At 39.5% G+C, this 27,328-nt stretch overlaps 4 protein-coding genes across 4 annotated transcripts; 3 read left to right on the forward strand and 1 right to left on the reverse strand.

Moving 5' to 3' along the window:
- Nucleotides 1–25: 25 nt before the first annotated feature.
- Nucleotides 26–3,403, reverse strand: LOC137720925 (rhomboid-like protein 19). Its single transcript, XM_068460045.1, has 8 exons — nt 3,238–3,403; nt 3,036–3,160; nt 2,251–2,311; nt 1,960–2,126; nt 1,431–1,536; nt 1,133–1,335; nt 909–1,046; nt 26–501 (listed from the first exon to the last, which is right to left on the reverse strand). The coding sequence occupies exons 1-8, from the start codon at nt 3,259–3,261 to the stop codon at nt 399–401; spliced, it is 927 nt and encodes a 308-aa protein (XP_068316146.1). The 5' UTR covers nt 3,262–3,403; the 3' UTR covers nt 26–398.
- Nucleotides 3,404–6,006: 2,603 nt separating this feature from the next.
- On the forward strand, nt 6,007–7,673 carry LOC137719562 (chlorophyll a-b binding protein 6, chloroplastic-like). Its single transcript, XM_068458599.1, has 4 exons — nt 6,007–6,286; nt 6,739–6,841; nt 6,930–7,218; nt 7,325–7,673. Exons 1-4 carry the CDS (start codon nt 6,087–6,089, stop codon nt 7,474–7,476), a joined length of 744 nt encoding a protein of 247 aa, XP_068314700.1. The 5' UTR covers nt 6,007–6,086; the 3' UTR covers nt 7,477–7,673.
- A 9,546-nt stretch (nt 7,674–17,219) lies between these two features.
- On the forward strand, nt 17,220–19,946 carry LOC137720187 (L-idonate 5-dehydrogenase-like). The gene is made up of 6 exons (XM_068459205.1): nt 17,220–17,552; nt 17,900–17,967; nt 18,263–18,499; nt 18,618–18,908; nt 19,011–19,189; nt 19,416–19,946. The coding sequence occupies exons 1-6, from the start codon at nt 17,405–17,407 to the stop codon at nt 19,606–19,608; spliced, it is 1,116 nt and encodes a 371-aa protein (XP_068315306.1). The 5' UTR covers nt 17,220–17,404; the 3' UTR covers nt 19,609–19,946.
- Nucleotides 19,947–22,092: 2,146 nt separating this feature from the next.
- Nucleotides 22,093–25,589, forward strand: LOC137720229 (zinc finger CCCH domain-containing protein 40-like). The gene is made up of 4 exons (XM_068459271.1): nt 22,093–22,756; nt 23,276–23,655; nt 23,765–23,988; nt 24,494–25,589. The coding sequence occupies exons 2-4, from the start codon at nt 23,281–23,283 to the stop codon at nt 25,404–25,406; spliced, it is 1,512 nt and encodes a 503-aa protein (XP_068315372.1). The 5' UTR covers nt 22,093–22,756; nt 23,276–23,280; the 3' UTR covers nt 25,407–25,589.
- Nucleotides 25,590–27,328: the final 1,739 nt, after the last annotated feature.

Here is a 27,328-nt window from a genome sequence, read left to right on the forward strand (position 1 = left end):
CCAAGTTACCGCCAATTTGGGGTGGTGAGCAAAAAGATTTCCGTTTTTATAATAAAAATTTGAGATCAAACACAAGTTATACCAACGTATCTGTGCTAAAAGATGTATTTGTACAACATGACAAAATGGCCCCAACTGTTCCAAGGATATGGATGCCTCTTAAGAATTTCTACTCTACGTATTTTGAGCAACACCACACATTAATCATTGTGCAAAGATACCATTGTCCACATAGAAATTCACAGCTTAAGGATCCTCGAGAATTCACAGAGAGCGGGAACAGAGAAAAACAGTAGAAAAGCCTTCTCTTCAAATAACACGGAACCTCTGAAGTTGCAACGGAAATGACACATTTGGGTGGTTGATTGATAGGAACTGATACTTGAGTCGCGAAGCAATTAAACATTCTCTGCGGCATCTCTTCCAGACTCTTCTGTACCGTGTGCTGCAGCCAACCTCTCAGCTGCCAATCTTTCCTCGAGTGCTCGAGCACCTCTTTCTCTGCAAGAGACAGTTTGGTCACAAAAATGAAGATTCTTTTTCCTGATTCAAGTATTTGATTATTCGCAGTTGGTGCTGTTAAGACGTTTATTTATACTGTCGCAATGTTAGTTTCTGAATCCATTCTAGTAAACTTATTTGATTTTCAAATATTACACGAACCACGGGTCTATATACACCCAAGTTATTAATCTCCCTAGCTATCTAGTGGCATGTGTTCCATCCTTAAGGATTGGGAGTTCAAAGATCCCTTGTTCACGCCCGTGTAAACAGTACGAAATGGTGTGATTTATGAAGGGGGGAGGTTACCCTCCACAGTTCATTCGAACAAGAAATATCTCAATTTTGTTTCAGAGATGTAATATTTAACATTCAAGTGGGATGCTGTTTGAGACCAGAAACGTTACCTTCTTCTAGATGCTTCAATGGGGTCAGATCCAGGCAATGAGGAACTACCCAGGGTATAACCTTGGGATTCATTGGAAGCTTCAGATCTTCCACAGAGCATCCGATGGAATATAGATGCAACAGGATCAATGACTGGTCTGCAACAATTAACAAGAAACACTTAAGAGCAATAGAAACTAGGAATATTGAAGTGAAGAGTTTGAAAATAATGGTAATTATTTACCTCAAAAGTTCAGGGAAGAATGTAGAAAATGCAAAATCTTCACTTGGATCACCCTTGAGTTTTGTTTCTGGTTTCCTCTGCCAGAATCTTAGATAAATCCAGCTCGTATAAGTTCCAAATATTACGAATGGAAGATATGTTGCTGACTTTTCTGTCCAGAAGCTTATGGCAATGGACAGCAATAGCGAGATAGATGGTAACCACTGCATATAATTGAAACCAGCACCAAAAAGAGTTTTAGGACTATTCAATAACCTGCAGAAATTTTCATCAAAAGGTCCTTTACGAAAGTCCAAACCTTAGCTTTTATTTTCAATAAAGGCAACTCCTGGTCGGGGATGATTTGCTTGATGCCAACCAACAAACCTGAAAGGACTCCGTGGAAGCCAGAAACAGGCATATAACTAGCACAAATGAACCAAAGAAAGTAACAATACAAAGGATGAGATAAACGAAGCGATCAAACCATGCTACCACATGTACAAACATTATTATATACGGAAAGATAGATGGACAATGGAAGATACATGTTGATAGTTGCAGAATGATCTGTTTAAAAATTTGTGTGCTGTTAGAGTTGGATCCAAATTTACCAAGTTCATCATTCAGTTAGACTGACTCAGCTTGAAAGGAAAAGGGGGGAAGCGGGCAATAAATTGCATGTTAAATTTCTTATTACTAATAAACCAACAAGCTACAGAATGCCTTGAGGTAGAAGGAAGCAATAAAGCTGAAAATGCAGAAAGATGGAACACAAGGACAAAAAATATGAATTGCTGGTATGCAAATTTTTTTAATAAATGTTCAATTGATTTCTTAGTACTTACAGGTAGAATTCTGTCATTGTAATGTAGTACATAGCAATAGCAGTGACGAAAGTGCATATGGAAGTTAAGAAGTTAACTACAAAGATGAACTTCAAGAACTCCCTAGAACCCCACACAGGTTCAAGCAGCTTCCCAATAAAAAGAAGACCAACAGTGCTGATAAAAACCTGTTAAATAAGTATGAAACTCAGTTCTATCTAGTAATAAAAGTAGAGTGTGTCGGGTCCAGAAATTCCCTTCAATATATGACTACGGCACAGAAAAATTATTTGTGGAATCAGAAGCGCATACCCCGTATACTGATTGTTCAATGTAACCGGATGTTATGAGGTTCCAGACAAAACGAATCGTCCTACAAGACAGAAGTTTGGATTAGGATTAAGTTGCGCATTAGAGGTTCCAAATCTAAAGAGATGAGCTTGCTCTCACCCTTCATTAGAGTGAACAAGCATAGGGATGTACAAAATCAATCATGTAAAACCTCAAAATATTAAGATTATAAATCTAATATTACATTGCTCGTCTCGAATTAAGTTAAACAAATTTACGCAGAAAAAAGTAGGCATAAAATAATAAAGGCACAGACATGTAAAGGCGAATAGAGAAACCCGAACAGCCCCAAATAGTGAGGAGCAACGAGCACATACACAGAACCGCGATTGACAATGCATCTCATTCAAGTTTTTTTTAAGAAGGCACTAAGCTTCACTCGGGAATCAACTTCTAAGTTCCAGAAAATACAGAACCTAAGCGAAAACGAAGTCTATAATCCAATACCAACCATATACTCCATCCCTTGTAATACAAACATTTAACAAACAAAGGATCAACATTATCATTGCTGCTACAAACTCCCAATTCCACTCAAGAAAGGCGAAAAACCGGAGCTGACTTTCAGATCAATCCCACAAAACCAAACGGTTCAAAACACTAAATTTCACAAATTTTTCATAAAACCCATTACTATAAACACAGATTTATGCAATATTTCGCTATTCATTTTAGCAAATTTTCAATTCACAAGTCAACAAACCCAAACTTGAACGGTTGAGGTGCCCAAACCCAGAGAAAAATACCTGGCGGGAATGAGAGCCAGGTAATCGACGGCATAGGGGAGAAGCTGAACCACAATGTGGCCTCCAATAAGCACCACCGACAAGCCCTTGCATAGCCGTGTGAATCCAGAGAACGCACCCGCGCTCTGCAACATCCAGAGTAAAAAATTCGAATTGAAACCCGCAAATCGGAAGAAAATTGAAGAAAATTTGAAAGCTTTACCCCTGAGAGTGATGGAGTGCTCATGGCGGGCGGGCGGTTTGGCCGGTGGATTTGCGGCGGTGATGTGAGATTGGAGAATTAGACTTTGGGTGGAAGGAAGGTATGGATCGTACGGGTTGCGGATCGGTCAGACCGGAGGATGAGTGTTTGATCAGGCGGTGAATATTAAATATAAAAATGGGTTCGTGATTGGGTAAGGCGCGAGCTTACAGTAAGTTGGTTGGAGTTTACTTCACCCAAATATTAGATTGGACTAACCTAGATTAGTTGGGTTGCTACTTGGATTAGTTTGTCGTTTTCCTAATCCAATACAAGGTTGTCCAATTTAGGGCAGAAGCTATCTTGTAATCAAAGAAACTACGTGGCAAACATGTACTGGAAGGATGATGTTACTTTTTAAAACAAGTGATGTCGCTAAAACTATTTCTTCGTTGAAGAAAGTTTATCTCAATTTAAGGAGTTTGTTTTTATATGTTTTTAGTTGATGCAAGTACTGTAAACTCTAAAGGTTAAACTACTTTATTTGACGAGTTTTTGTGCCCGAATCCCTTTTGTGTGATTAAGAGCATAAACATCGCTCAAGAGATTTTGTGCTCGAATCCCTCTTCATCAATGTAACAATGCTTCAAACAACTATGTAAGAATGTTTCACACGTGCTGCATGTGAACACATCGCATTTAAATGAATATTTTCACGGTTACTTGTAAATTTGGTCTTCGGTTGTAAGCATGAGACTGAGATTGGAAGTTCACTTCACTTATCAACTACAACAGCAACATAGCCTTATCCTAATAAGTGAGGTCAGTTGTATGAATCCTAGGATACCAGTGCGTTCGGTTTTATGCTAAATCTTCCGTTAGCTCCAACTACTTCATGTATTTTCTTAAAGTCTCTTTCCAAGTCTTTCTCTACCCCTTTTGCCCTAAGCCCCTGCCTCATAATCGCATTTTCTTAGCGGAACATTGGTAGGTTTTCGTTTCACATGTCCAAACCATCTTAACTGATTTTGTTTCATCTTATGTTCAATTGCGGCCACTCCTACTTAATCTCAGATATCCTCGTTCTGAATCATGTCCTTTCTCGTGTGCTCACACATTCTACTTTACTGCACGTATCAAATACCAAAAGGAAAAGTTAGATGTATTACAACATGGAAACAAATCCCTCTGTTTTGTCCACCCTCTAATTGCAGACGGCGTTTTTCCATCTACACAACACTATTGAGATGCACGTCTATCGCTTAGATTACATGCCATCGGATGTGTTGAACCCTAAAACGAGTTCTGATGTCGTACCACTTGACGGACATGTGTATGCAACCTCGCCGTTTTGTACCTTTCGACAACTTGCAATGCCACCTTTGATCCACCTCCGTCCTCGCATTCTGGCTTAGTTTTTGTAAATACAAGGAATGCTGAGAGGACGAAGATCTAATGGATTTGGTGTGGCCTTGATACCTTAATCCAACCCAAGCAAAAACGACAACGATAGCATCAGCGACGGCGATGCTGGTACCGTTAACCATCGCTGGCAGGAACGTGAGAGCTGGTGTTTCCTCTGTACGGAAACTGACCATTAAGTTAGCATTAATTAGTTGTTAATTCAATGAGTAACGCTGTGATTGGCTGTTGCCCGTTATCGGGGTGATGAAGAAGAAGCAAAGAAGAATGAGTGGCAGTGGAAGAAGCGTTGTGTGCACTGCACTCCACGTGGCCTCGGCAGGCGAATAAGGTCTTAACACGTGGACATGCGAACACAGCATGCACAGTATAACCTTGCTTTTTGGTGTAAACAATTGTGGAAACATGTCCACCCGAGAGAAAACAAGAGCATCTAAACTTCTAAACATGACAATTGACATGGCTTAATGTAAGAGTTTAGAATAAAATGGCATAGATCAAACAATTAATCAGTATCTAGACTAGATTAATTGAGTTTAGCTGGGCAAAAACTTACCTATCACTAATGAATGTGAGACGTCAAAGTGACGATATCTCTAACCAATCATGCGATGTTATGTAAATTTAAAACACACTTGTACAAATGATAAGCTTGGAATGTCATGATAGCTTAATCAATAGATAGGTAAGTCCTCTCATGTGTATTATATGGTGACAAACGTTTGGTGTTAATTAAAGAGTAGAGATTTTTTTTTTTTTTTTGAACCACCACGGGATGATCCACTGGTCCAGACCCATATTTCACATGGTACGTCTAGATTCGATTCTTGGCACTGTTGTATTACACGATGGTGGCTATGAGAGGTTGAAATACTTATGTAAGTCTTCATGGCTCTTAAAAATGTGGAATACTGTGATGAAGCCACTAGCTGATTCTCTTTTAAAAAAACAAACTTATTTTTCTTGGGTTTGGAAGTAAAGTTCCTTGGGGGCAATTACTGGAGGATGTCAAGAAAATGCCTTCAACATTGGTGATCCAAAAATAACTAGTCTTCCACTAACATATTGGTGATCGAAATGGTTCTAATTTCTAACCATTTCTTCCCCAATAACACCCTAAAATTTTACAAGAATATCTTTTGCCTGCAGAAAAGTGGTGGGTTAGATTTTCCTCCCCTAACTCAACCTGCACCACAGATACTAGATTTCACCTATCAATTGGATATTCCACTCCACATAATCACCTATCTGGATTAACAGAATCCACGTGGCCCAATGACAGAGCACCAGCCAGATACATTAGCCAATCACAATCCACATCTAGATTCTTCCATATCCCACTTCCTGTAGTACTAGTATTCCTTGCCACTCCTTCCACCTTCCATAATCTCAGTCTCCTCCTTTCTCCTCCCCACAAACCCTAAATCTTGCAGGCACTAAATTTGCTAATGGCTTCCAACACTTTGATGAGCTGTGGCATCGCCACTACTGCCTTCCCTTCAGTCCTCTCATCCTCCAAGTCTAAATTTGCGACCAGCGCAGTCCAGCTCACAGGTATTGGTGCCAATGCCCCCTCCAGGTTCTCCATGTCCGCCGAGTGGATGCCCGGCGAGCCCCGCCCTCCTTACCTCGACGGCTCCGCCCCCGGGTAACGAAATACACCACTTCAATAATGTTAGAGTAACAAATTTATTTATCAAATGATATCTCAGTACGTATCTTGTTAGAAAAGTAATAGTTAGAGTAGACCTAGATTTGATAAATTTCATAGTGCCACACCATTAGGTGATTAAGATTTCGTAACATGCTAATTTTTTTTTTTTAATAAAATAAGATCAGACAATATTTTTATTTTATTTTTTTTACAAAAACGAATTAGCTGGTGGCTTCGCAGAGACATTTTAGTCTTTTCTGGCCACTATCGTGTGCTTCACAAACGCCAATAATCAAACTCAGGGCGTGTCATGTGAAATACGGTCATGAATTTCATTCCCAACCAATAGATCACCCTGTGATGGTTAAGATTAGACAAAATTAGCTCCTCAAAACATACTAATTAGTTTGGTTAATTGTATTAATTTGTTGCTCGTGGGTTTTCAGTGACTTTGGATTTGACCCACTTCGGCTAGGAGAAGTGCCGGAGAACTTGGAGAGGTTCAAGGAGTCCGAGCTCATTCACTGCAGATGGGCAATGCTTGCTGTTGTAAGTACCATACAAACATTTTCCTTAAAAATTGCATCCATTTTTACTTTGCAATGACTAAATTAACCTTGCAAACCCTCAACTGTAGCCAGGGATTCTAGTACCAGAGGCTTTGGGATTGGGCAACTGGGTAAAAGCACAAGAGTGGGCTGCCGTTCCAGGAGGCCAAGCCACCTACTTAGGCAATCCAGTTCCATGGGGCACTTTGCCTACAATTTTGGTCATCGAATTCCTTTCCATTGCCTTTGTAGAACACCAACGCAGCATGGAGAAGGACCCTGAGAAGAAGAAGTACCCTGGTGGCGCTTTTGACCCCTTGGGCTACTCCAAGGACCCCAAGAAGTTCGAGGAATACAAGGTCAAAGAGATCAAAAATGGTTAGTACATATATACATTACGTTTCTTCTGTCACATATCTATGTTCATGTTATATTGTCCGACTGTATTTGAAGAGTATTTAATTTGTGATTAACGATCCTGTAGGCCGGCTTGCGTTGTTGGCTTTCGTCGGGTTTGTTGTTCAACAATCGGCGTACCCTGGCACCGGACCGTTGGAGAACTTGGCTACTCACTTGGCTGATCCATGGCACAACAACATTGGGGATGTCATCATCCCCAAAGGGATTTTTCCTTGATTAATTCGTGCAGTATTGATTTCACACCCACTGTAAAGTTTAAAATTCCATGTAACCATCTTCGAAGAATCCGAACTTCTTGTCATGTGTGAGTGAGTTTAAAAGCAAACTTTTACCATCACCTTCGTATTTTAGTATTGATAAAGAACTGTACTTAAAGATCATGGTTGAATATATCAGTTAGTTCTTCTCAATTATATTTCAGTGCCTATATATACATAATGATATATGACTGTCTATTTAATCTAATTAAAAATAAAACTTTAGCCCCCTAAAATTCAATTTTTTTTCATGAAAAAAAACCTGGTGTGATTTTTTTACTCAAGAAAATCAGTGACTAGAATCTACATAAACGAATTCAGTAATTACAACTTTACATAATTTACATTTTTTGTGTACCTAAAATGGTTTATTGCATGTTTGATATTGTATGCATATTATAAGGGGAGAGTTAATGATTTTGAAAAAGATTTCGACAAAAAGAAAAGATTTTGGAAAAGAAAATAAAATAAAAGACAGTAGTGCACGAAATTAGGGAGATCAATGCACAGAGGAGGCGAAATTAAAGTGTACAAATATAGCTAAATCAATGAATGCATTTTAGATTAATTATATATTAATATGAAATATGAGAATTGTCCTGAAAAGCTCTATGAGTTAGAATTTTTTTTGTATATTTAATGACTTCTTTAATTTAAACGCTAATAATAAATATTGAATATTAATGCTTATTTTCTCATTTTAAATAATAAAAATTTAGAGAATCAGATATATGATACACGTTATTGAAGCATTGTCATGTTTTCAAATTTTCATAAAATTAGGCATTCTAATTTAACTTTTTATTATATTACTAAATTTGAAAAGGAACAAATTTTGGGTTTTTTTTGTTTTTTTGTTTTTGGAAAACTAGACATTATATTTTGGGGCCCAAGGTTAAACAAACATACAAAGAGGTCCACAAAATTAGTGTATTCCTAGTTCTACATAAATTTGGACAAGTTTATCAGCATTCTCACGTTGAGATTTTTTTCTATATTTTTATCATTCACACTCGAGTTCAATGCATTTTTTTTTTCGTGGTTGCGTTATCAAGGTACACATTAGGCAAAAAAGAAAAACTATTTGTACCTTTTGATTTTTTATCTATTTTTGTTTTGTTGTTTGTACATATTGTCTGTTATTTAATCTACCATGATTCTTAAATACCCGTTGTCACCAATTTAGCCAATTGTTGGCATCATAATTCTTTGACACTAACTAAAATATATTTCATTGTTGTATTTTCTTTAGGTGTCAAATGGAGGGTGCTATCCTTGGAAAATGTGTTTTCAAGAACAACCCAACGGCAATTCCAATTTATCCTAATAATACCTCTTTTGTGGGATTGTAACCTGAAGTTTGTTCGAGGTTCAATGAACTTGTAATGGGGCTTTCCAGATGACATTTGTTGTGCCTGATCTTCCTCCATGTTTGTTGAAATTGGATTTTGACGTGCGTGTTTTTCATTTGTCATTCGTCAATGACAAAAAAAGTCGTGTGATTATCAATGTTAATGAATGTTAATTACCACACAATTTTTATTTGTCAGTGAACAATGACAAATGTTACATCCCAGTCCGGACTCCCACCACATTCCGGGCTCGACTCCACCATAGCAGAATATTGTTCGCTTTGGACCCCGACCACGCTCTCACGGTTTTGTTTCTAGGAACTCACACGAGAACTTTCCAGTAGGTCACCCATCATGGGAATGCTCTCGCCCGAACTTGCTTAACTTTGGAGTTCCAATGGAACCCGAAGTCAGTAAGCTCCCAAAAGGCCTCGTACTAGGTAGAAATGAGAATATACATATAAGGCTTATAAGATCCACTTCGCTGGGCGATGTGGGATGCCCGACGTCCTCATTGGCACACATCCGGCCAGGGATTGGCTCTGATATCAAATTGTCACATCCCGGCCCGAGCCCTCACCATAGCCCGGGCTCGACTCCATCGTAGCACTATATTGTTCACTTTGGGCCCCGACCACGCCCTCACGGTTTTGTTTTTGGGAACTCACACGAGAACTTCCCACTGGGTCACCCATCCTGGGATTGCTCTTGCACGAACTCGCTTAAGTTTGGAGTTCCTACGGAACCTGAAGCCAATGAGCTCCCAAAAGGCCTCGTGCTAGGTAGAAATGAGAATATACATATAAGGCTTACAATATCCACTCCCCTGAACGATGTATAATATTACACAAATGCAAAACAAGCACATCCAAATATGATTTCAACAAATATAAAGGGTAATCAGGCACCATATATGTCATCTAAAAAGCCTTAACTACAAGTTCATCAAACCTCGAACAAACTTTGAAATACAATTCCATAAAAGATGTATCAGCATAAAGGAAAACTAATGAAAATGAGACAAAATAATGGGTAAAATGAATGGTACCATATTTGATTTTTTAGTGTTAAAATATGGTTTTTCGTTAAAGTGAACAGTACCACGGACTTTTCGTTAAAACTCTCTAAATTAAAATTGCCGCTGGCTTGTTATTGAAAACATATCTTCCAATAATAGCACCCTCCATTTGACACCTAATAGAAAAAACAACAATAAAATATATTTTAGTTAGTGTCAAAGAATATGTGAAGGGAATTATGATGCCAATAATTGGCAAAATTGGTGGCAACAGGAAAAAATAGATAAAAACAAAAAGGTATAAATAACTTTCCCCTTATAATTTGCATAGAATTAATTGTATATATCAAACACGCAATACGTGTACTTTCAGCACCCGAAAAAAGAAAACTGCGTAAAGTAGAATGTAATTAACGAATTATCTTATTAGGATCTTAGTATCATTGGGTTTCTTTGAGTAAAAATCATGTCGTGTTTTATAGAGAAAATTGAATTTTAGGGTCTAAAGTTAATTTTTTTGGGAATATTAAACTAGAGAAATACTGTATCAATGATATGAAAACGTTTGTTTATCAACGCATGCATTGTTATTGTAATTATAGGCTTATATATTACACAACCACATTTGGTGTAGGGCTAATTATAACATCTTTGATAAAGCACACACAAACAGTTACGTCACGTCCAGTTGGTATGCATTGGAAGCTTAGACCATCTTTAACCGAAGGGTCCAGAGGGTCAGAGGGCTGAAAATAGTCCGAAAAACGTCTCTAACCGAGGGTTCGGCCAAATAGCTCGTGGGCCCCATGGGACAAAAAATGGCCAAAGGGCCAACTGGCTGGTCCAATCCAACCTGCAAACCTTGAGCCGGGTTGGATTTTTCATTATTAATACATTTTATCCGACAATATTGTCCTTTTTTTTTTTTTTTTTAAATTCCCTTTTTTTTTTCCTATAGATACCTAAGTCATTCCTACACCATTTTCCACATAATTTTCACCCTTTTTAAATTTAAGTTGTTGTAGTTTTTAAATTTAAATAATAAATTATGTTTGGCCCCTATGGCTCTCCTCGGTTGGAGACGGTTTTTTGTCACATGGCTAAAACGAGCCCTATGGCCCTTTGGCCTTCTATTGGAGATGGAGGCAAATATGGCCATATACTGTTTATTAAAATATTAATATCTTGGAGGGCCAGAGGACTAAAACGAGCCATTTTGCTAGCCTTCGGTTGGAGATGGCCTTATGTATTCCTTCTGGAGATCAGCCTTCATGAAGCTTCACATTTATGTGGATGGCAGTTGGCCAAATCTTTAGGAGAAGGGCTCGGGCTTTGTTGGACATTGAACAATGGGGAACGTGAACCCTCGACAAAATGAGTTTGTTGATGTGGATGCAAATTTCTTCCTCCTTGTTCTCAGACAAAATTGCACCTACAAAACAAATAACACCTTAAGTTAAGGCCAAGAACCTCACGCGCCCATGATGAATTGCCAGGGGGGCTTTGGCCGAAGAACCTCCGATGCCAAAGTTAGAATTTCAAGAGAAAAGTGTTTGGAGAATTTTGAGAATTTAGCAAGAGAATTGGAATTGAGTTTTAGAGAGAATGAGGGTGTTTAAATAGGGATGTGGCCGGCCACCTTGGGAGGAGATGGACCGGCCACTTGGATGGTTTTGTGGGTGAAATTCATGATTTGTGTTTAATTAGCAAATTAATTGAATAATTAATCAATTAATTATCTAATTAATATAATAAAAAAGAAATGATTTAGGGGTTACCTGTGGAGAAGATATGATGACGGATGGATGAAATAGGTTATAAATAAATACCTATTTGGGCAATTTTCATTTGATTGAAGGATGATTGCCCACTGCTTGCACGTAGAAATCCCGATGTGCCTTGAGGGTAATCTTGTCTTTTTTACCCAAAAATCCACGTGTCGCCTCCATATTTTTCTTGATTATTTTTTGCTCCACTAATGGCCACACACCTGTTGGGTTGTTCCTAAGAAAGGATAACAGGTGTAGAGATCTCCAGCTTTGATGCAGATTCTTACTTGGACTTGGAATGAATTCTTCTCGGAAAGGGAAATAAATCGCCTCCAAAGCCTATGTAAGTCTACGTTAAATAGGGGATTAAATCAACTTCGGAGGGCAATTATTTGTCCCTACAAGAAAGAGAGAAAACTAGAGGATATTTGTTCCCCTTCCCCTAGCACTCTTCTTTGCTTGCCTGTGCAAAGAATCGTAATCCGTTCATTACTTTGTCTTCTCCGCACCGCACCAATGTAAGAAAAACTTAATTATCCTTGTCTTATTCTTGGGTGATGTTGCCACGGGGTAGCCGTCGAGGTGGTGCAGCACGTCGGCTAGCAGTGGCCAGAAGTCGGCTTGGCATGGGCTAATGAGGTGGTGTGGCAGGAGCCACTGCTTGTGCTACTCGGCCTGATTGAAGCCAATGATTGGCTTGGCATGGGCAGAGGAAGTGGCGTGGCATGGGCCACGGTTTGGGCTGCTTGTCACAAATGAAGAAACTGCTTGAGTTTGATTTCTTAGCTACCATAGATGGAGCAGTTAAGGATGAAGTTGCCAAGATCGGTGCTGCTGAACATGAAGTGTCGGCTGAGCAAACTGTTGAGTGCAAAGTGGCTGTTGTTCCCTGATCATTTACTGTCTAATTGGTATTCAAGCATTTGATATTTTGAGCTATGTGGCATTCTCGCATTGGAGAGCTTATCCAGATGGGTGTCGAGGAATTAGTTTACCTTCTCGCACTGGATATCAATTAGTTTACCTTCTCGTACTAGAGAGTTTACCTATATAAGTGTCGGGGAATTGGTTTACCCTATCGCACTGAAGAGCAATAAGTTTACATTCTCGCACTGTAGAGCTTACCCATATCGGTGTTGGGGAATTGGTTTACCCTATTGCACTGTAGAGCAATTAGTTTACCCTCTCGCACTAGAGAGCTTACCCATATAGGTGTCGGGGAGTTGGTTTACCCTCTCGCATTGAAGAGCAATTAGTTTACCTTCTCGCACTGTAAAGCTTACCCATATAAGTGTCTGGGAATTGATTTACCATCTCACACTGTAGAGCAATTAGTTCACCCTTTCGCATTGGAGAACTTACTCATATGGGTGTCAAGGAATTGGTTTACCTCTCACACTAGAGAGCAATTAGTTTAATCTTTCACACTGGAGAGCAATTAGTTTAATATTTCGCACTGGAGAACAGGCCCATATAGGTGACGAGGAATTGGTTTACCTTCTCGCATTGGAGAGCATGGAAGTCGTTGTCGTGAGTGCAACTGAGGAAAATTGGATTGCTGGACAACTGAAATAATCCTCAGCTTGCAAGGTCTTGTTCGGCGAACTGCTTGTGGAACCCGCGTAAGGGTGTAAGCGCAGTGAGCTGTTCCCATAATTATTGCCCCATCATTAGGTGTTTCGTTGTGTGCCATTTTGAGGGTTGGTTGGCACGAGCCACAGGGCAAGATCGGCATGGCTAGGAGTCATGGTGCAAGATTGGCACAATTATGAACCATGGTGATAGATCAATGGCTCTCAAGAGCCGTGGAGCATGTACGCACGACTGTGAAAGTAGAGCTAGGGCTGGCTTAGGCCAGGTTATGTGCATCAGGAGGAATTGGACCACTAGTTCCGTGATGCTCAGTTACTGGTGATGTGCTGCTTCAGTATTGAATCGTCTGGAGTTGGGCTGGTATGTCATTCTGGTACTCGTTTACCCCCGGCGCACCATTAGGCTGAGCTGCTACATTTGTCGAAATAGAAGTAATCTTTGTATTTGACATTCTATGTGAGATAGTCTCGTCTGCTCGATCTTGTCATTGAAAGATGGCCCGCTTATGTTGGTCATGTCTTATCTGAGCCCCTTGTCAATAGCTTCGTTGTGCTGGAAATCGCGCAATCGCTTGGTCATGAACCTCTCTACTTCTTCTCGAATTTGCATTTGTTGGGGGTAGCGGAGCTTTCGGCTGCCCCTGGTCGTGACTTGCTGGTCTAGGCTGCTCTTCCATATGTTCAGCTAGTTTATGTCGCAATTGCGGTGCTTGTGGTATATTTCTAGATGAGCGGGTAACTCGCAGGCTGCTGGTTGAACTTGAGTCGGATTGAGTGACTGTTTCTCTCCGTCCGCTGTGCTACCTACTCTGATGTGAGGTGGAAAATACTTTTTGCGGGCCTTGACGCGAATAAGCGCTTTACCTGGAAGATTGCTCATGTTGATTATTGGAGTGTGGCCTCAACCATGAATGTATATTCGTCCATGGGCCTAACTGAGAGTGCACACTCCTCCGCGCGCTAAGATGAGAATGTACGCTATCTCAAGGGCCTAGTCGGGAGTGTACTCCGACAGAACGTTCGGTTCGTGACTGGTCAAGTTGCTGTTTATTAGGATGCTGTTGGTCGTCTACCTTTGTCCTACTTTGGGACACCTCGTCTGGGGTACGTTGCATCTCGGTACGCTGCAAGAGCTGATTCACCAAGGTTGTTTGCTGTGCGAGGGCGCTTGTTAACTTTATGGCTTGTCGAGACAAGTGTTGTTCGTCATTCGGGTTGGAAGAGCTTGGACAGAATGCGTCTCCTTGAGTAACGGAAGTGTAGTGGACTTTGGGTACGATATTTGAGTTGATAAATGTCAAATCCGCGGAGAAATGGGGTGAAAATGCCCCCGGTTCAATTGTTGGCCCATAAATTTAGAGCTGGGACAGTTGAACCAGTCTTGGACCGACTTGGGCTACTTGGGACACCACGGGAGTGAGCCGTGCCATGTGTAGGGTGCGTGGACGTAGTGTAGCGCTGAGAGCGCATTGGATCTGGGCAGAGGGAATGGTCAGCGCAGCTTGGGCCTACGATGCGTCTTGGGCAGCGGCTTGGGCCTGCTCGTGCTGGGCTTGGTTCGACTGCCTTGTGGTGTGGGCTGCAGATTGGGTCGCCTGCTGGGCTACTTACGCAACTGTTGTTAGCACCTGGGCTTTGTCCTGGGATTGGGTCATTGTAATGGCAGCACATAGAGCCATGGTTTGCTGTTATGGAGCAGGCACATTCACCACTGCCACGGTGGTCCCCGTGGCAGCCATGGTGGTCCCCGTGGCAGCCATGGTGGTGGTGCTCTGTGGTGGCAAGGTTGCTCATCTTGCCGCCGCATTGAGCCTTGTGGATCGTCGTGGTAGGGCTACATCGCAATCTCCACCACTTAATTCGGATCTTTGAACATAAGAAGTTTCGTTCATTGTGGTTTCCAAATTTTTTTGTCATTGTATTTTTCTTTTACGTTTATTCAAAGAATTTTATAAAAAGTTCTACGAAGTAGAACGTACGAAAAATCTACAAATGAACGAGAAATTAGAAACGTTGCATGCGAGAGTCTTCTTTGAGCATGTGAATCAAACTCTCAATGAAAGCACCAATTTATGGATGCAAATTTCTTCCTCCTTGTTCTTGGACAAAATTGCACCTACAAAACAAGTAACACCTTAGGTCAAGGCCAAGAGCCTCACGCGCCCACGATGAATGAGGGGGCTTTAACCGAAGAACCTCCGATGTCAAAGTTAGAATATCAAGATAATAGTGTTTGGAGAATTTTGAGAATTTAACAAGAGAATTCGAATTGAGTTTTGGAGAGAATGATGGTGTTTATATAGGGATGTGGCCGGCCACCTTAGGAGGAGATGGACCGGCCACTTGGATGGTTTTGTGGGTGAAGTTCATTATTTGTGTTTAATTAGCAAATTAATTGAATAGTTAATATAATAAAAAAGGTATGATTTAAAGGTTACCTTGTGGAGAAGATATGATGAGGAATGGATGAAATAGGTTATAAATAAATACGTATTTAGGCACTTTTGACTTGATTGAGGGATGATTGCTCACTGCTTGAGTGTAGAAATCTTAGTGTGCCTCGAGGGTAATCTTGTCTTTTTAACCAAAAAATTCACGTATCACCTTCATATTTTTCTTGATTATTTTTTACTCCACATTGAATTGCAGCCAAGTATGTCGCAACCACCAAAGCAAACAACAGTGTCAAACGCATTGCTCTTCCTTCCATTGAAGATAAACAAAATTTAAGGTTCTTATATGATGCAATTGACAGACTTCTCTCTAATTTCTTGGTGGTTTTTAGGTAATGATGTCAGGTGTTGGTCATGTGATTTGGTTTTTATAGTATAAATTGATGATAGGCAAATGATAAATGATAGCTCGTTATTCAATGTATTTAATTATTGTACCAATGTATCTTCTGTATCTAATACTGTTATATAATGTATGTCTTCTTTGTTTACGGTATCATAGTAGTCTGGCTTATCTTTTTACGCTTTGAAAATTCTACATGCATGCATATATACTTGAACGAAAGTCAAACCACTTGTGATCCAATCTCTATAATTTATATAAATAAAAACTCATACACGTGTGAACCTGTGTGATCAAATATTTGTTCAAATTTTTTTAGTTTGTAAAACAAATGAAACTCATACACGTGTGATAGCATTTTAATTAATTTACTGTGATAATTGCAACATTTACTTTTATAATGGTCGGTTGGTCATCTTTGACATAGGCAAACTGATCTCTTTGGAATTATTGTATAAAAGAACATATATGCCTTGGAAACGTTTACAAGTGGTAAGTTTTGAGTGAAGCCTAACTCAATAGTTTCAGATTTTTTCAAAATAAGGTGGACGGAACACGTGTTTTTGAAACAGTGCTTTGTGAGGGCAATGCCGGTAGTTTATGTCAATTTTATGTTAACTGTTGCAATACGACGAAAAGCTAAATCTTGATTAACAAACGGATCAAATGTTTTATAAACCACTCATATCATTTCTATGGACCTATCATTTTGCTCATATAGACTCATCATTTTTTTTTTTAAATTAGTCACTTCATCGCTTGAATTTGTTAGAAACATTAGAACAATCCATTGATCAATAAATTTTGACCAATTTCATGTATATAAACCATAAAAATTGTAACAATTGCATGAATTCGCCAAATACATGTACTCAGATCTTGTATCAGATACACTGTTCTTCCAAAATCGGTTGTATAAAAGGTTAAAAAAAGAAGAAGAGTCGTTATCTTATATTGGTTTTGATGAAGAGAATTGCATTACGTGTCCCTAATTGAAAACGAAAGGGACAATTCCAAAATCAAAGGCCGGTCCTATCCAACTACTAGTCATATGACTCATCAATAATACTGATGTTCCAACAGAAAGTGAATTATACACAAAGCATTTTGTCCTAGATCGGCGATTCATCATCAGTACCCATCGATCACAACCCCAACGTTATCAAGATAAGAGTAAAGTGTGAAAAGGAATTTATATTATTTTACACCAACTCACTCATCAAATACATACAAGAAAATGTATATATGAGGTAGCCAGAGATGATAGTATGACAACAAGGGAGCTTATCTAACTACTGCTTCATTAATCAGTCTGCATCTTCACTAATTACTCGCAGTCTGAGAAAACAAAGAGAGAAAGATGGGAAAGGGAGGCATGTCTGATGGAGATCATGCTGATCGCTGTTTTGGGGAAGCAATAAATGGTGATGTTCAACAAGAGAACATGGCTGCTTGGCTTCTTGGTGTTAAAAACCTCAAGATTCAACCTTACAAGCTCCCTAATCTTGGTATCTATTTCTTTTCATGTTTTGATTGAATCACCTTTTTTGGAAATGAAGAATTAGATTATTTGATTCACTGATATAGTTTTTTATGAGAAATTTGTCAAGATGATCATTTTAAAAATATTAATTGCTGAAATGATTAGGGTTTCAGTTGTCGTCGATATTTGATTGCTATATCGTTGATATCTAATTTTTTTTTGAGTTCAGTGACTGAAATTTTAATTTTAGTCTTTTTTGTCAACTTCATATGATTTGTTTCATTTTTCTGTCAAACTATTTGTGAATTGTGATCCTTTTGCCTGGTTAACATCCTGCTCCCATTTTTTTTTCCTGGGATTTCTTGATTTTAGGACCCCATGATGTTAGAGTCCGGCTGAAGGCTGTTGGCATATGTGGCAGTGATGTACACCACTTCAAGGTGCTCCCTTCTTTAATTTGATGTGTAATAGTAAATTAGTTGTTAAGTTCTTTGGCCTTTGATGGATTAGAGCTAAGTTGGAGTTAAAATGGATGACAGTAAACCATCCTAAAGCACGGAGAGAGGATTTGAACTACAGTGCATATGAGAAGCATATATATGCTCTAGCGTGCATGGTTACATACGAAAGAATAACAAAAAAATAAAAATAGAAATATATATGGGTGTTGTTATATATATCCAATAAATCATTACTGACCGGTCTGTTTTTATTTTTGTTTGATACTATTTTCAGAACATGAGGTGTGTAGATTTTATAGTTAAAGAGCCAATGGTTATTGGGCATGAGTGTGCTGGGATCATAGAGGAAGTTGGGAGTGAGGTCGAAGATTTGGTGCCAGGCGATCGTGTGGCACTAGAGCCTGGTATCAGTTGCAAGCGATGCAACCTCTGCAAACAAGGCCGGTACAATCTATGCCGCAAGATGAAGTTTTTTGGCTCCCCTCCAAATAATGGTTGTCTGGCAAATCAGGTACACATACTTTGCAGCATTTCAAAACTATAATATATATACCAATTGTGCACTTTAGTCCGCGTTGTTTCAATTGTGTCAATTTTAATCTTCCAGGTTTGCTTTTATCTTTTGGCAGGTTGTCCATCCAGGAGATCTATGTTTTAAACTGCCAGACAATGTGAGTTTGGAGGAAGGCGCAATGTGTGAGCCTTTAAGTGTTGGTATTCATGCTTGTCGCCGGGCAAATGTCTGTCAAGACACAAATATCTTGGTCGTGGGAGCAGGACCTATAGGACTTGTTACACTGCTAGCCGCTCGTGCTTTTGGGGCGCCCCGAATTGTCATTGCGGATGTGAATGACGAGCGTTTGTCGATTGCAAAAAGTCTTGGCGCGGATGAAGTCGTTAAGGTTTCAACAAATATTGAGGTGCGTACGATAGTAATGCTTCTGAAATGGTTTAACGCGCATTGTGATATCGAAATATCGAGACCTTGTATTTAGAATTGATCATTTATATTTGTTCTGAAGGATGTAGCTGAGGAAGTGGCTAAGATACAAAAGGTTTTGGAAAATGGAGTGGATATAAGCTTCGACTGTGCAGGCTTTAACAAAACCATAACAACAGCTTTGAGTGCTACTCGTCCCGGAGGCACAGTTTGCCTTGTGGGAATGGGTCAGAGAGAGATGACTCTCCCTCTCGCTACCAGGTATAAATTGATCCGTATTTTCAGTTAAACCTTTTGGCCGGTCCCTTTTGGGCTAGCACCCGGTTGAATCGACGTATCATAATTACCATATGTGCATGATATAAAAGTTAAACAGAAACTATTTGTATCACTCTTTTTACTCCGCATTTGGTATCGCATTTCTAGTAGAGGCGAGACTTGCTTATAGCATTACTAAGATTGTTGTGGTTTCATGATTTTTACGCAGAGAGATTGATATAATTGGAATTTTCCGATACCAGAACACATGGCCGCTGTGCCTTGAGTTTCTGAGAAGTGGTAAGATTGATGTGAAGCCCCTCATAACGCATCGGTTTGGATTTTCTCAGAAGGAGGTGGAAGAAGCCTTTGAAACCAGTGCTCGCGGAGGCAATGCCATTAAGGTCATGTTTAACCTGTAAAATCGATCGGATACAAGGATATTAATCATTTGGACCCAATCTTTGGTGATGTTTTTGTTTGCCTTAGTAATTTGGGGTTTTCTTCTTTTTGGTAAAGTTAGTAATTTGGGTTTGTGGTTCTCTCGGTGTTGTACTTATTATTAACCTTTTTTTTTCTCTCTCGTTTAAAAATGTTGTCATCATGAACGAGTTAAGAAATTTGTCTTGTTGCATGTAGTGAATTATGATGTCGGATAAGCTTTTTTCTTCTGCTAAGTGCGATTTGGGTTCAAACCCTCCGCTTCTTTTAATGTAATACTATTGTTAACAAAAATAAAATATAAATTTTGTGCCTACAACTGATCGTATTGTTATCTGAAAAATACTATTCTAAGATAAATATTCTATTAATCAAATAAACAAAGAACATCATCAACATGAAATAAAATTTCATGATTACAAACACGATGGCAAGGCGATACAATATTTCAACCGCATAATTAACTGCATCCAACTACATGAAAAGATAATGATCACGATGACAAAACCTTGCATCACTTCCTAATGAAAATTTCATAACAAATAGTAAACTAAGAGAAAAGACCACCAATCATGTGAAAAAATGTTACTTTATATAATCCTCAACATTATTAGAGGCTTACATATACCAAAACTCGTTAACGGGGACTTTGTTATGTAAGCAGATTGGTGTGGAACTAGATCCTGTGCTAGAGCAACAGTTGTCGTGTAGCCAAGTTCACTTGCCCGATGCCAATGATACGAAGAGCTAGTTTTGCTACCCGAAAAGTCTACTTGCTTGCCGGATCCTTTCGTTTTCTAGTTTGCTTGGACTTTTAGTTTGAACAGATATTATTTTAGTGTTCAGTGTGCCTTAGTACAAGATCGGAACTTCTAAAATTTCTATTCACTTCCTTCCCGTTCAAAGAGTTTGAAATGGAACTTCACTTCTAAGGGGCCGATTGGCCTCATTATGTAACTTTCTTTCCATCTTATTGAGACTTCAATCGATATACTACTCTATTTGAAGGTGATATTATTGTATCTTTGGAAAAACACACACAAGAAGTTTCTTCACCCAAAGACACAATGGAAGCTTATGTATTTCTCCTCGAGTTCAGCCCTGCACGATGCTTCACAACCGTGTGGATGGCAGCTGGCCACGTCAGGAGAAGGGCCAGGGCTTTCTTGGTTGGTTATTGATGGACGCCAACCCTCAACAACAACAGTACTGTGCAGTCTGTGCTGGTTTGCAGCCAAGAATGTCAAGAGCACCAGAGCAAACACAAGCCTCAAACCCATTGCAGCCGTTCCTTCCATTTGAAAGCACGCAAAATTTAGAGCCTCTGTTTCTCTTGTAGGGTTTAGTTAGTTGATGCTATCAAATAGTCCTTCATGCATGAAGTGGGTTTTTGTAGTAACTGAAAGGATGACTAATATGGAAGGAAATCCTTTTGGTGGATTCAAATCTAGTAATTACCAATGTTTATCTAGCTTCAGTTATAGAACCATTAATTACCTCTGGTTTAAATTAATTTTTATGTTTATACCTTTTTCACGAAATTCACGCCTTCTAACAGTCTAACTATTGCGTTCTTATTTGTGAGTCTCACAAACATGAATGGTCAGGAGATCAACATAACATACTAATCCTAAAATTTGTCCTAATTGATACATGCATTGTTACCTATACAATGGGCATGTGTCTCGAGCTTTTAGAAGTGGTAACAATAGTGTGAGCCCTGTAACGCACTGGTTGAATTTTCTAAAAGGAAGGCGGAAGCCTGGAAGGCGTTTCTGAAACCCATGCTTGTGGTTCCGCGGGGAATGCCAATAAGCCAATGCTTGTAATGTTCTCATCTTTAATTGTATTTTTAGTTTCCTGATAAAGAAATGCACTGGATTCAATTTTGTTAGGTGGATCGGAATACGTATAATCGTATCTAAATTGAAATTCAAGCAAAACACACTGATAAAAAAAACAAACGAGTATAGTCCTAACAAGATCTGAAATATTCATGTTTAATCATACTTCTAGTTTTAATTTAAATTAAGAACACTACATAAAGTTATTATTTGTCGGACAAAAAGTCTTTACCCAACGGAATACCTCATTTAGCTTAATTTGACGATTAAGCTAAATGAGGGGGCCAATGGTGTAGAGATATGTAATTTTTTTTTTTTTTGGTAAACTGGATTTCATAACCAGGGCAAAGATGCCAAAGATTATACCGAAAGCCCACAGCAAGGCAATCAACCAAAAACAAAGCCGGAAGTGCAAGGGGAAGAAAACCCGACACTACCAGGAAGCACTAGGGTCACCCCTTGCACATCTGAATAAAATTAACGTGGGCAAGGTAGTCCATATTTATTAAGTACATTAACAAGTAAAGATGGGGTCTGTCAACCCAAGTAAAGTCACACGTCTCCACATAACTCTGCGACTGGTTGGCCGCCATATTGGCTTATCTTGGAGTCCAAGACTAGCGACAGTCATGGAAGGAATTGCCAACTTTCTTGCACTTTGATAAGATTGGAAACACCTCCCACCTGCCATTTGTGATGCTACCCTGTAAACATGAAATGGATTTCGGAGAATCAGATTCAACAACCACATGATTGAGACCCAAAGAGTGACCCAACTCACAGCCGCGAAGAATGGCTAAAGCCTCAGCAGCCGGAACACTACGGGCCTGAAAACGGAACCTCCGAGCAGCAATAAAATTACCCACAGCGTCCCTCACCACCGCTCAATGGCTGTTTTTGCTAAAATTGGAAGATGAAAAATGTGGTTGACCAAGAAAAAAGTTTCCAACTTTTAATGGGCCTGTAAAGGGCTCAAAATAAATTTACAAGAAATTGGGCCGTCAAGTCTCCTGGAGGTCAAGCTAAAGAGCCTGCTATCTCCAAGCAACGAATTTGTGGGAACCAAAGCGCGAATGAGAGAGAGAGAGAGAGGAATTAGGTTTTGGTCTGTGAAGTCCATCCGCTATTGATGATCTCCTTGCTCGCACCTGTAAAATTGCGTTTCCCTCACGCTTCAGCTCGCACTCTTCATCCTCAAACGTAGCAGCCGCCGACCTCCAGCTGCAACCTCTAGTTATCTCCGGCCGTCGCATCGCCGACAGCAATTAGCCAAACTCATCTCCAGGTAGATTTTTCGTTTTCATTTGATTCTGATTGATTTTCCCTCTCTGTTTTTTTATTCATCGGGTTAGATACACACGATAGTTCTGTTGATTTTGTTAAGTTGATTTGAATTTATACCAAATTTACCTAGTTTTTAGTACCATTGTTTGTTTTCTGGTATGTCGAATCCTTGATAGAGTTAGTGGATAAAGGATTGAAATTTTGCAACTTAGGGTCGGGAAATGGTTGAAATTTTGAAACTTGGGTGGCATTTGATTTGAGCGTCCGCATCTAATTCAGTATGTAGTATATGTGACTGATTATGTTTTTGGTTGAGGATTAGGGATATTGGGGTGATTAGGTTTTAGTTTCTAGCTTTTGGGTCTTTGGGTATATTTTGTGTGTCTGCGTGAGAGAGAGAGAGAGAGAGAGAGAGAGAGAGAGAGAGAGAGAGAGAGGAAAAAACGCATGAATTCTGTTTAATTCCAGCTAACTTATATAATGAAATTCTAAAGCGTTTTCGGGAAATTTTGGTGGTTAGGTAATATGGCACACAGGTTGCTTAGGAATGTGGAGGCAGATGGTTGGGAACGATCAGATTTTCCCATCATCTGCGAGTCATGCTTGGGAGACAATCCCTATGTCCGGATGACACGAGCTGATTATGACAAGGAGTGCAAGATTTGCACACGTCCGTTCACAGTTTTCAGGTGGAGGCCTGGTCGTGATGCACGATTTAAGAAGTCAGAGATTTGCCAGACGTGCAGTAAGTTGAAAAACGTTTGTCAAGTTTGTCTCTTGGATCTTGAATATGGCTTGCCAGTTCAGGTTCGAGATACTGCTCTGGCCATCAGTTCTGACGATGCTATTCCAAAGAGTGATGTAAATAGGGAGTTTTTTGCTGAGGAACATGACCGAAAGGTAACTTTTTTGTCTTTTTCTTGAATAATCAGTCTAAGTTAGGGCATCAGTTTTATGTAAATGTTTTGAAATACTTTAGCATCTAATTTATTTTAATTGGTGAGTGCAGGCTAGAGCTGGTATAGATTATGAATCTTCATACGGAAAGGCACGGCCCAGTGACACTATTCTGAAACTTCAAAGAACAACACCCTATTACAAAAGGAACAGAGCACATGTCTGCAGTTTTTACATCCGGGGTGAGTGTACAAGAGGTGCTGAGTGCCCTTACAGGCACGAAATGCCCATAACTGGGGAATTGTCACAACAAAATATCAAAGATCGTTACTATGGGTATGTCTTCATACTTTACTTCATCTCGAAATGATAAGGAAGCATTAGTTTGTGGTTGCATGTTTTATGCTCATTGTTAGCTTACAACTGTTGGCTAGTTAAAACTTGTGAATTTGTTTGTTGATGAGCATTATTCTGATGTTTAATGGTTTCCACTCAATTGTTTGCTGAGATTGAAAGTCTACCTATTTTCATTTAAAGAGGAAATTATTAAATAAGAAGTGGTAGATAAACAAGTATATGAAGTCCGAATTTTCTCTTCGTTTTGGTTTTGTTTAATATCTTTGTTCGTATTCCTCTTTCAATAAGTCAGAGTTGAACTATCGATCTGAAGGTAATAGGGTGTGCTACTTCAGCCAATAGCTGTTTCAACCAACATTATTGCTTTCAAAAACCTATAGCTATATCCCTAATTTTGCTGTCACATCTTTGCACATGCCTATAATGTAATCCTATGGATTTCTGAATTTTGTGATGCTCATGTTTCATCGTTAAATATCTGCAGAGTCAATGATCCAGTGGCGATGAAGCTTCTTAACAAGGCCGGAGAGATGCCCTCCTTGGAACCTCCTGAGGATGGAAGCATAAGAACCTTATACGTGGGTGGGCTTGATGCGAGAATTTCGGAGCAGGATTTGAGGGATCAGTTTTATGCTCATGGTGAAATAGAATCCGTTAGGATGGTACTGCAACGAGCATGTGCGTTTGTAACCTACACAACAAGAGAAGGTGCAGAAAAGGCTGCAGAAGAACTCTCTAACAAACTGGTAATAAAGGGTTTGAGGTTGAAGTTAATGTGGGGTAGGCCTCAAGCACCTAAACAGGAATCAGAGGGCACGGCTGAAGCTAGACAGCAGGCGGTGGCTCATGGTGGTTTGTTGCCTCGAGCAGTCATATCTCAACAACAGAACCAATCACAAGACCCAGCTGCACCTGTGCACTACTACAACGTGCCACCTCCACCTTCACAGGAGAGGTCATTCTATCCATCCATGGATCCTCAAAGAATGGGTGCCCTTATTCCATCGAAGGAAGGGGCTCCTAGTGGGATCACAGGGTCAGGAGAGCGCAGTTCCGCTTCAGAGAGGCAGCAACATAGTCAGCATTATGCTTTTCAGAACATGGCTCATCCACATGGCCAATATCGTCAGCAGTTTTATCCTCCATATGGGCATATGCCTCCACCATCACCACAGTACCAGCAATACCCTCCGCAATATCATGCTACAGTGCCGCCACCAACATCCTTGCCAATGAACCATCAGTACCAGCATTCTGCGACACCAGGGCCGGCACCCCCAGGTTCTACATCTTTGGGATCTGCGCCGTCATCAGGATCTGCACCTTCAAGTTCTGGACCTTCGGAATCTACTCCATCTGCATCCGGATCTGCACCAACGGGGTCATCACAGCAGTGACACTGCCCTCCTATTATTGTTTTAATACTGTCGTTACGCGTGCTTTTGGTTATTCGAATCAAAACTGGGCTTGCATTCTGGATTTCGGAAATTAATCTGTATCTTCCCAGGGTTTGCCCTTGTAAGCAAAAATTCTGCACCTTTTGTGGATCAATCCTTTACTTTTTGTGTTTTTGGAGTTAACCTGAGCATTACATTGTTGCGTTGAGGTTTAATCTGCGCATTTCATTTTTGCTTTGAGCATTTAAATTCGGGGATTCTGAAGAATGGTGCCATCATTCTTACAAAAAATTGAAATTTCCTCTTTCCTCCTATCAGCCTATGAATTAGGATCAAGTTGAACCCTTTTATGTTTTCTTCAACCATTTATTCTGAATGTGATTTTGAAACTGGTGAAGTTTGTCACCAACACGTAGACGTAGGTTACGTAGGTTTAGTCAAAATGGCTAAAGCAGTGCACACTATACTTTGCATTCAAGTTTGAATCCTCTTCTCCGTAACTGAGATGAATATTAATGTAAAAATTGTCCTAAGCTATGTTGCACTGATACTTCAAATTTGGATAAGGGTGAGTATCGGATACCCACACTCCCACGATACCCCAACGATACCTTCCGATATGCATCAGATACTCTATTTGGAGTTGCTGACTTTTTGTTGATTTCGGATACTCTGCGGATACGGTCAAGATACTCCTAAGATATTGATCTAGGAATTTGAATGATTGTAGTTTCTAAATTCTGTTGTCCTTGTGGGTTTAGAGATGGTTGTAGCCCCATACGGTCAAGATAATCATTCCAGTCCTGAGAGAGGCGAGGAACAATCTCAAGATCAAAGACTAAGCAATGTTCTATTTTGTTATGTTTTTTTAGTACGTTGATATTTTTATACTAAGGGAAGGGGAAGTTCAGCTAAGCTACATAGTGGACATATAAATATATTTTAAAAAATTACAATATTTTAATTGCCATATATTTATAGTATTGTATCCTTGTTTTTGAGAATTTTACCATATCTGTGCGTACCGTATCATACCAAATCCCCCCGCCCTTATCCGTATCCATGCAACATAGAAACACAGCAATGGTGAGGAATTACCTATTTGAATCCCAGTGGAATTCCTGACCAGTCTGGGAGACATTTCGACTTGCTAGACATGTTTGCTTGATCAATTTATGTTGCGAAGATTGATATTTCATGTGATTTTATGTGGTAAGTTTCATATGATTGTATCATAGAGCAATTGCTGTACATCATGTTAGAGACATTTCGACTTGCTAGACATGTTTGCTTGTTAATCTCATATGCAGTGGAGCGCCCAATGGCGCTCACCTGAGATAGAGATGGGCTCGGGGTTGGATTAGAACTGAAATTTGCTGTTTTTGGAGAAGAATGAGGAGAGCTCGAAGAAGAAAAAGAAGAAAGGAGTCGGGAGAGGTGGTTGAGTCGTTGTGCCAATTTTTTTTTCTCTATTTTTAAGGAGAGATAATTTAGAAATTTTGTACATTGACATGGGTGTTCAGAAAAATATTAACTGTGAGTGTCCAAAGAACCACTCTAACATTAATAACTTGGGCGTTCAAACACTTTTTACGAATACTGTATATTCGTTGGATAAATTTCATTACTAGAAACGCTCAATTTCTTGATTTTTATTTGAAGATCATCTATGTCAAAAGTAGTTCTAATGGAAGATCGTTTAGTCATTTAATAATATCAAATAAATGGACATTATCGTTGATTTATTCTATTCATTTGAATGCACAAAAGATCTCTGATTTGAATTATATTTTGTTAGAATGATCCTGAATCAAGATTAAGAAATTGAGTGTTTGTTATTATGTAATTTGTATGGTAAAATGTATTATTCAAAAGGAGTAGGATATGCGCATTCCACTAGTGAGACATTCATGTATTGTCTC

Source organism: Pyrus communis, chromosome 16, assembly GCF_963583255.1.
Source record: "Pyrus communis chromosome 16, drPyrComm1.1, whole genome shotgun sequence".
NCBI classification, from domain to species: Eukaryota; Viridiplantae; Streptophyta; class Magnoliopsida; order Rosales; family Rosaceae; genus Pyrus; species Pyrus communis.

What these genes read in the sequence shown, in the direction of transcription:
- LOC137720925 (XM_068460045.1), bottom strand. Translation starts at nt 3,261, where the DNA reads ATGAGCACTCCATCACTCTCAGGG. An exon ending in GCACTCCATCACTCTCAGGG is followed by an intron (nt 3,161 to 3,237) that starts GTAAAGCTTTCA and finishes TGGATGTTGCAG; the next exon opens with AGCGCGGGTGCGTTCTCTGG. An exon ending in TATTGAAAATAAAAGCTAAG is followed by an intron (nt 1,336 to 1,430) that starts GTTTGGACTTTC and finishes AATTATATGCAG; the next exon opens with TGGTTACCATCTATCTCGCT.
- LOC137719562 (XM_068458599.1), top strand. Translation starts at nt 6,087, where the DNA reads ATGGCTTCCAACACTTTGATGAGCTGTGGCATCGCCACTACTGCCTTC. An exon ending in CTCGACGGCTCCGCCCCCGG is followed by an intron (nt 6,287 to 6,738) that starts GTAACGAAATAC and finishes GTGGGTTTTCAG; the next exon opens with TGACTTTGGATTTGACCCAC. An exon ending in GGTCAAAGAGATCAAAAATG is followed by an intron (nt 7,219 to 7,324) that starts GTTAGTACATAT and finishes ACGATCCTGTAG; the next exon opens with GCCGGCTTGCGTTGTTGGCT.
- LOC137720187 (XM_068459205.1), top strand. Translation starts at nt 17,405, where the DNA reads ATGGGAAAGGGAGGCATGTCTGATGGAGATCATGCTGATCGCTGTTTT. An exon ending in TTACAAGCTCCCTAATCTTG is followed by an intron (nt 17,553 to 17,899) that starts GTATCTATTTCT and finishes TCTTGATTTTAG; the next exon opens with GACCCCATGATGTTAGAGTC. An exon ending in GTGATGTACACCACTTCAAG is followed by an intron (nt 17,968 to 18,262) that starts GTGCTCCCTTCT and finishes TACTATTTTCAG; the next exon opens with AACATGAGGTGTGTAGATTT.
- LOC137720229 (XM_068459271.1), top strand. Translation starts at nt 23,281, where the DNA reads ATGGCACACAGGTTGCTTAGGAATGTGGAGGCAGATGGTTGGGAACGA. An exon ending in CTGAGGAACATGACCGAAAG is followed by an intron (nt 23,656 to 23,764) that starts GTAACTTTTTTG and finishes TGGTGAGTGCAG; the next exon opens with GCTAGAGCTGGTATAGATTA. An exon ending in ATCAAAGATCGTTACTATGG is followed by an intron (nt 23,989 to 24,493) that starts GTATGTCTTCAT and finishes AAATATCTGCAG; the next exon opens with AGTCAATGATCCAGTGGCGA.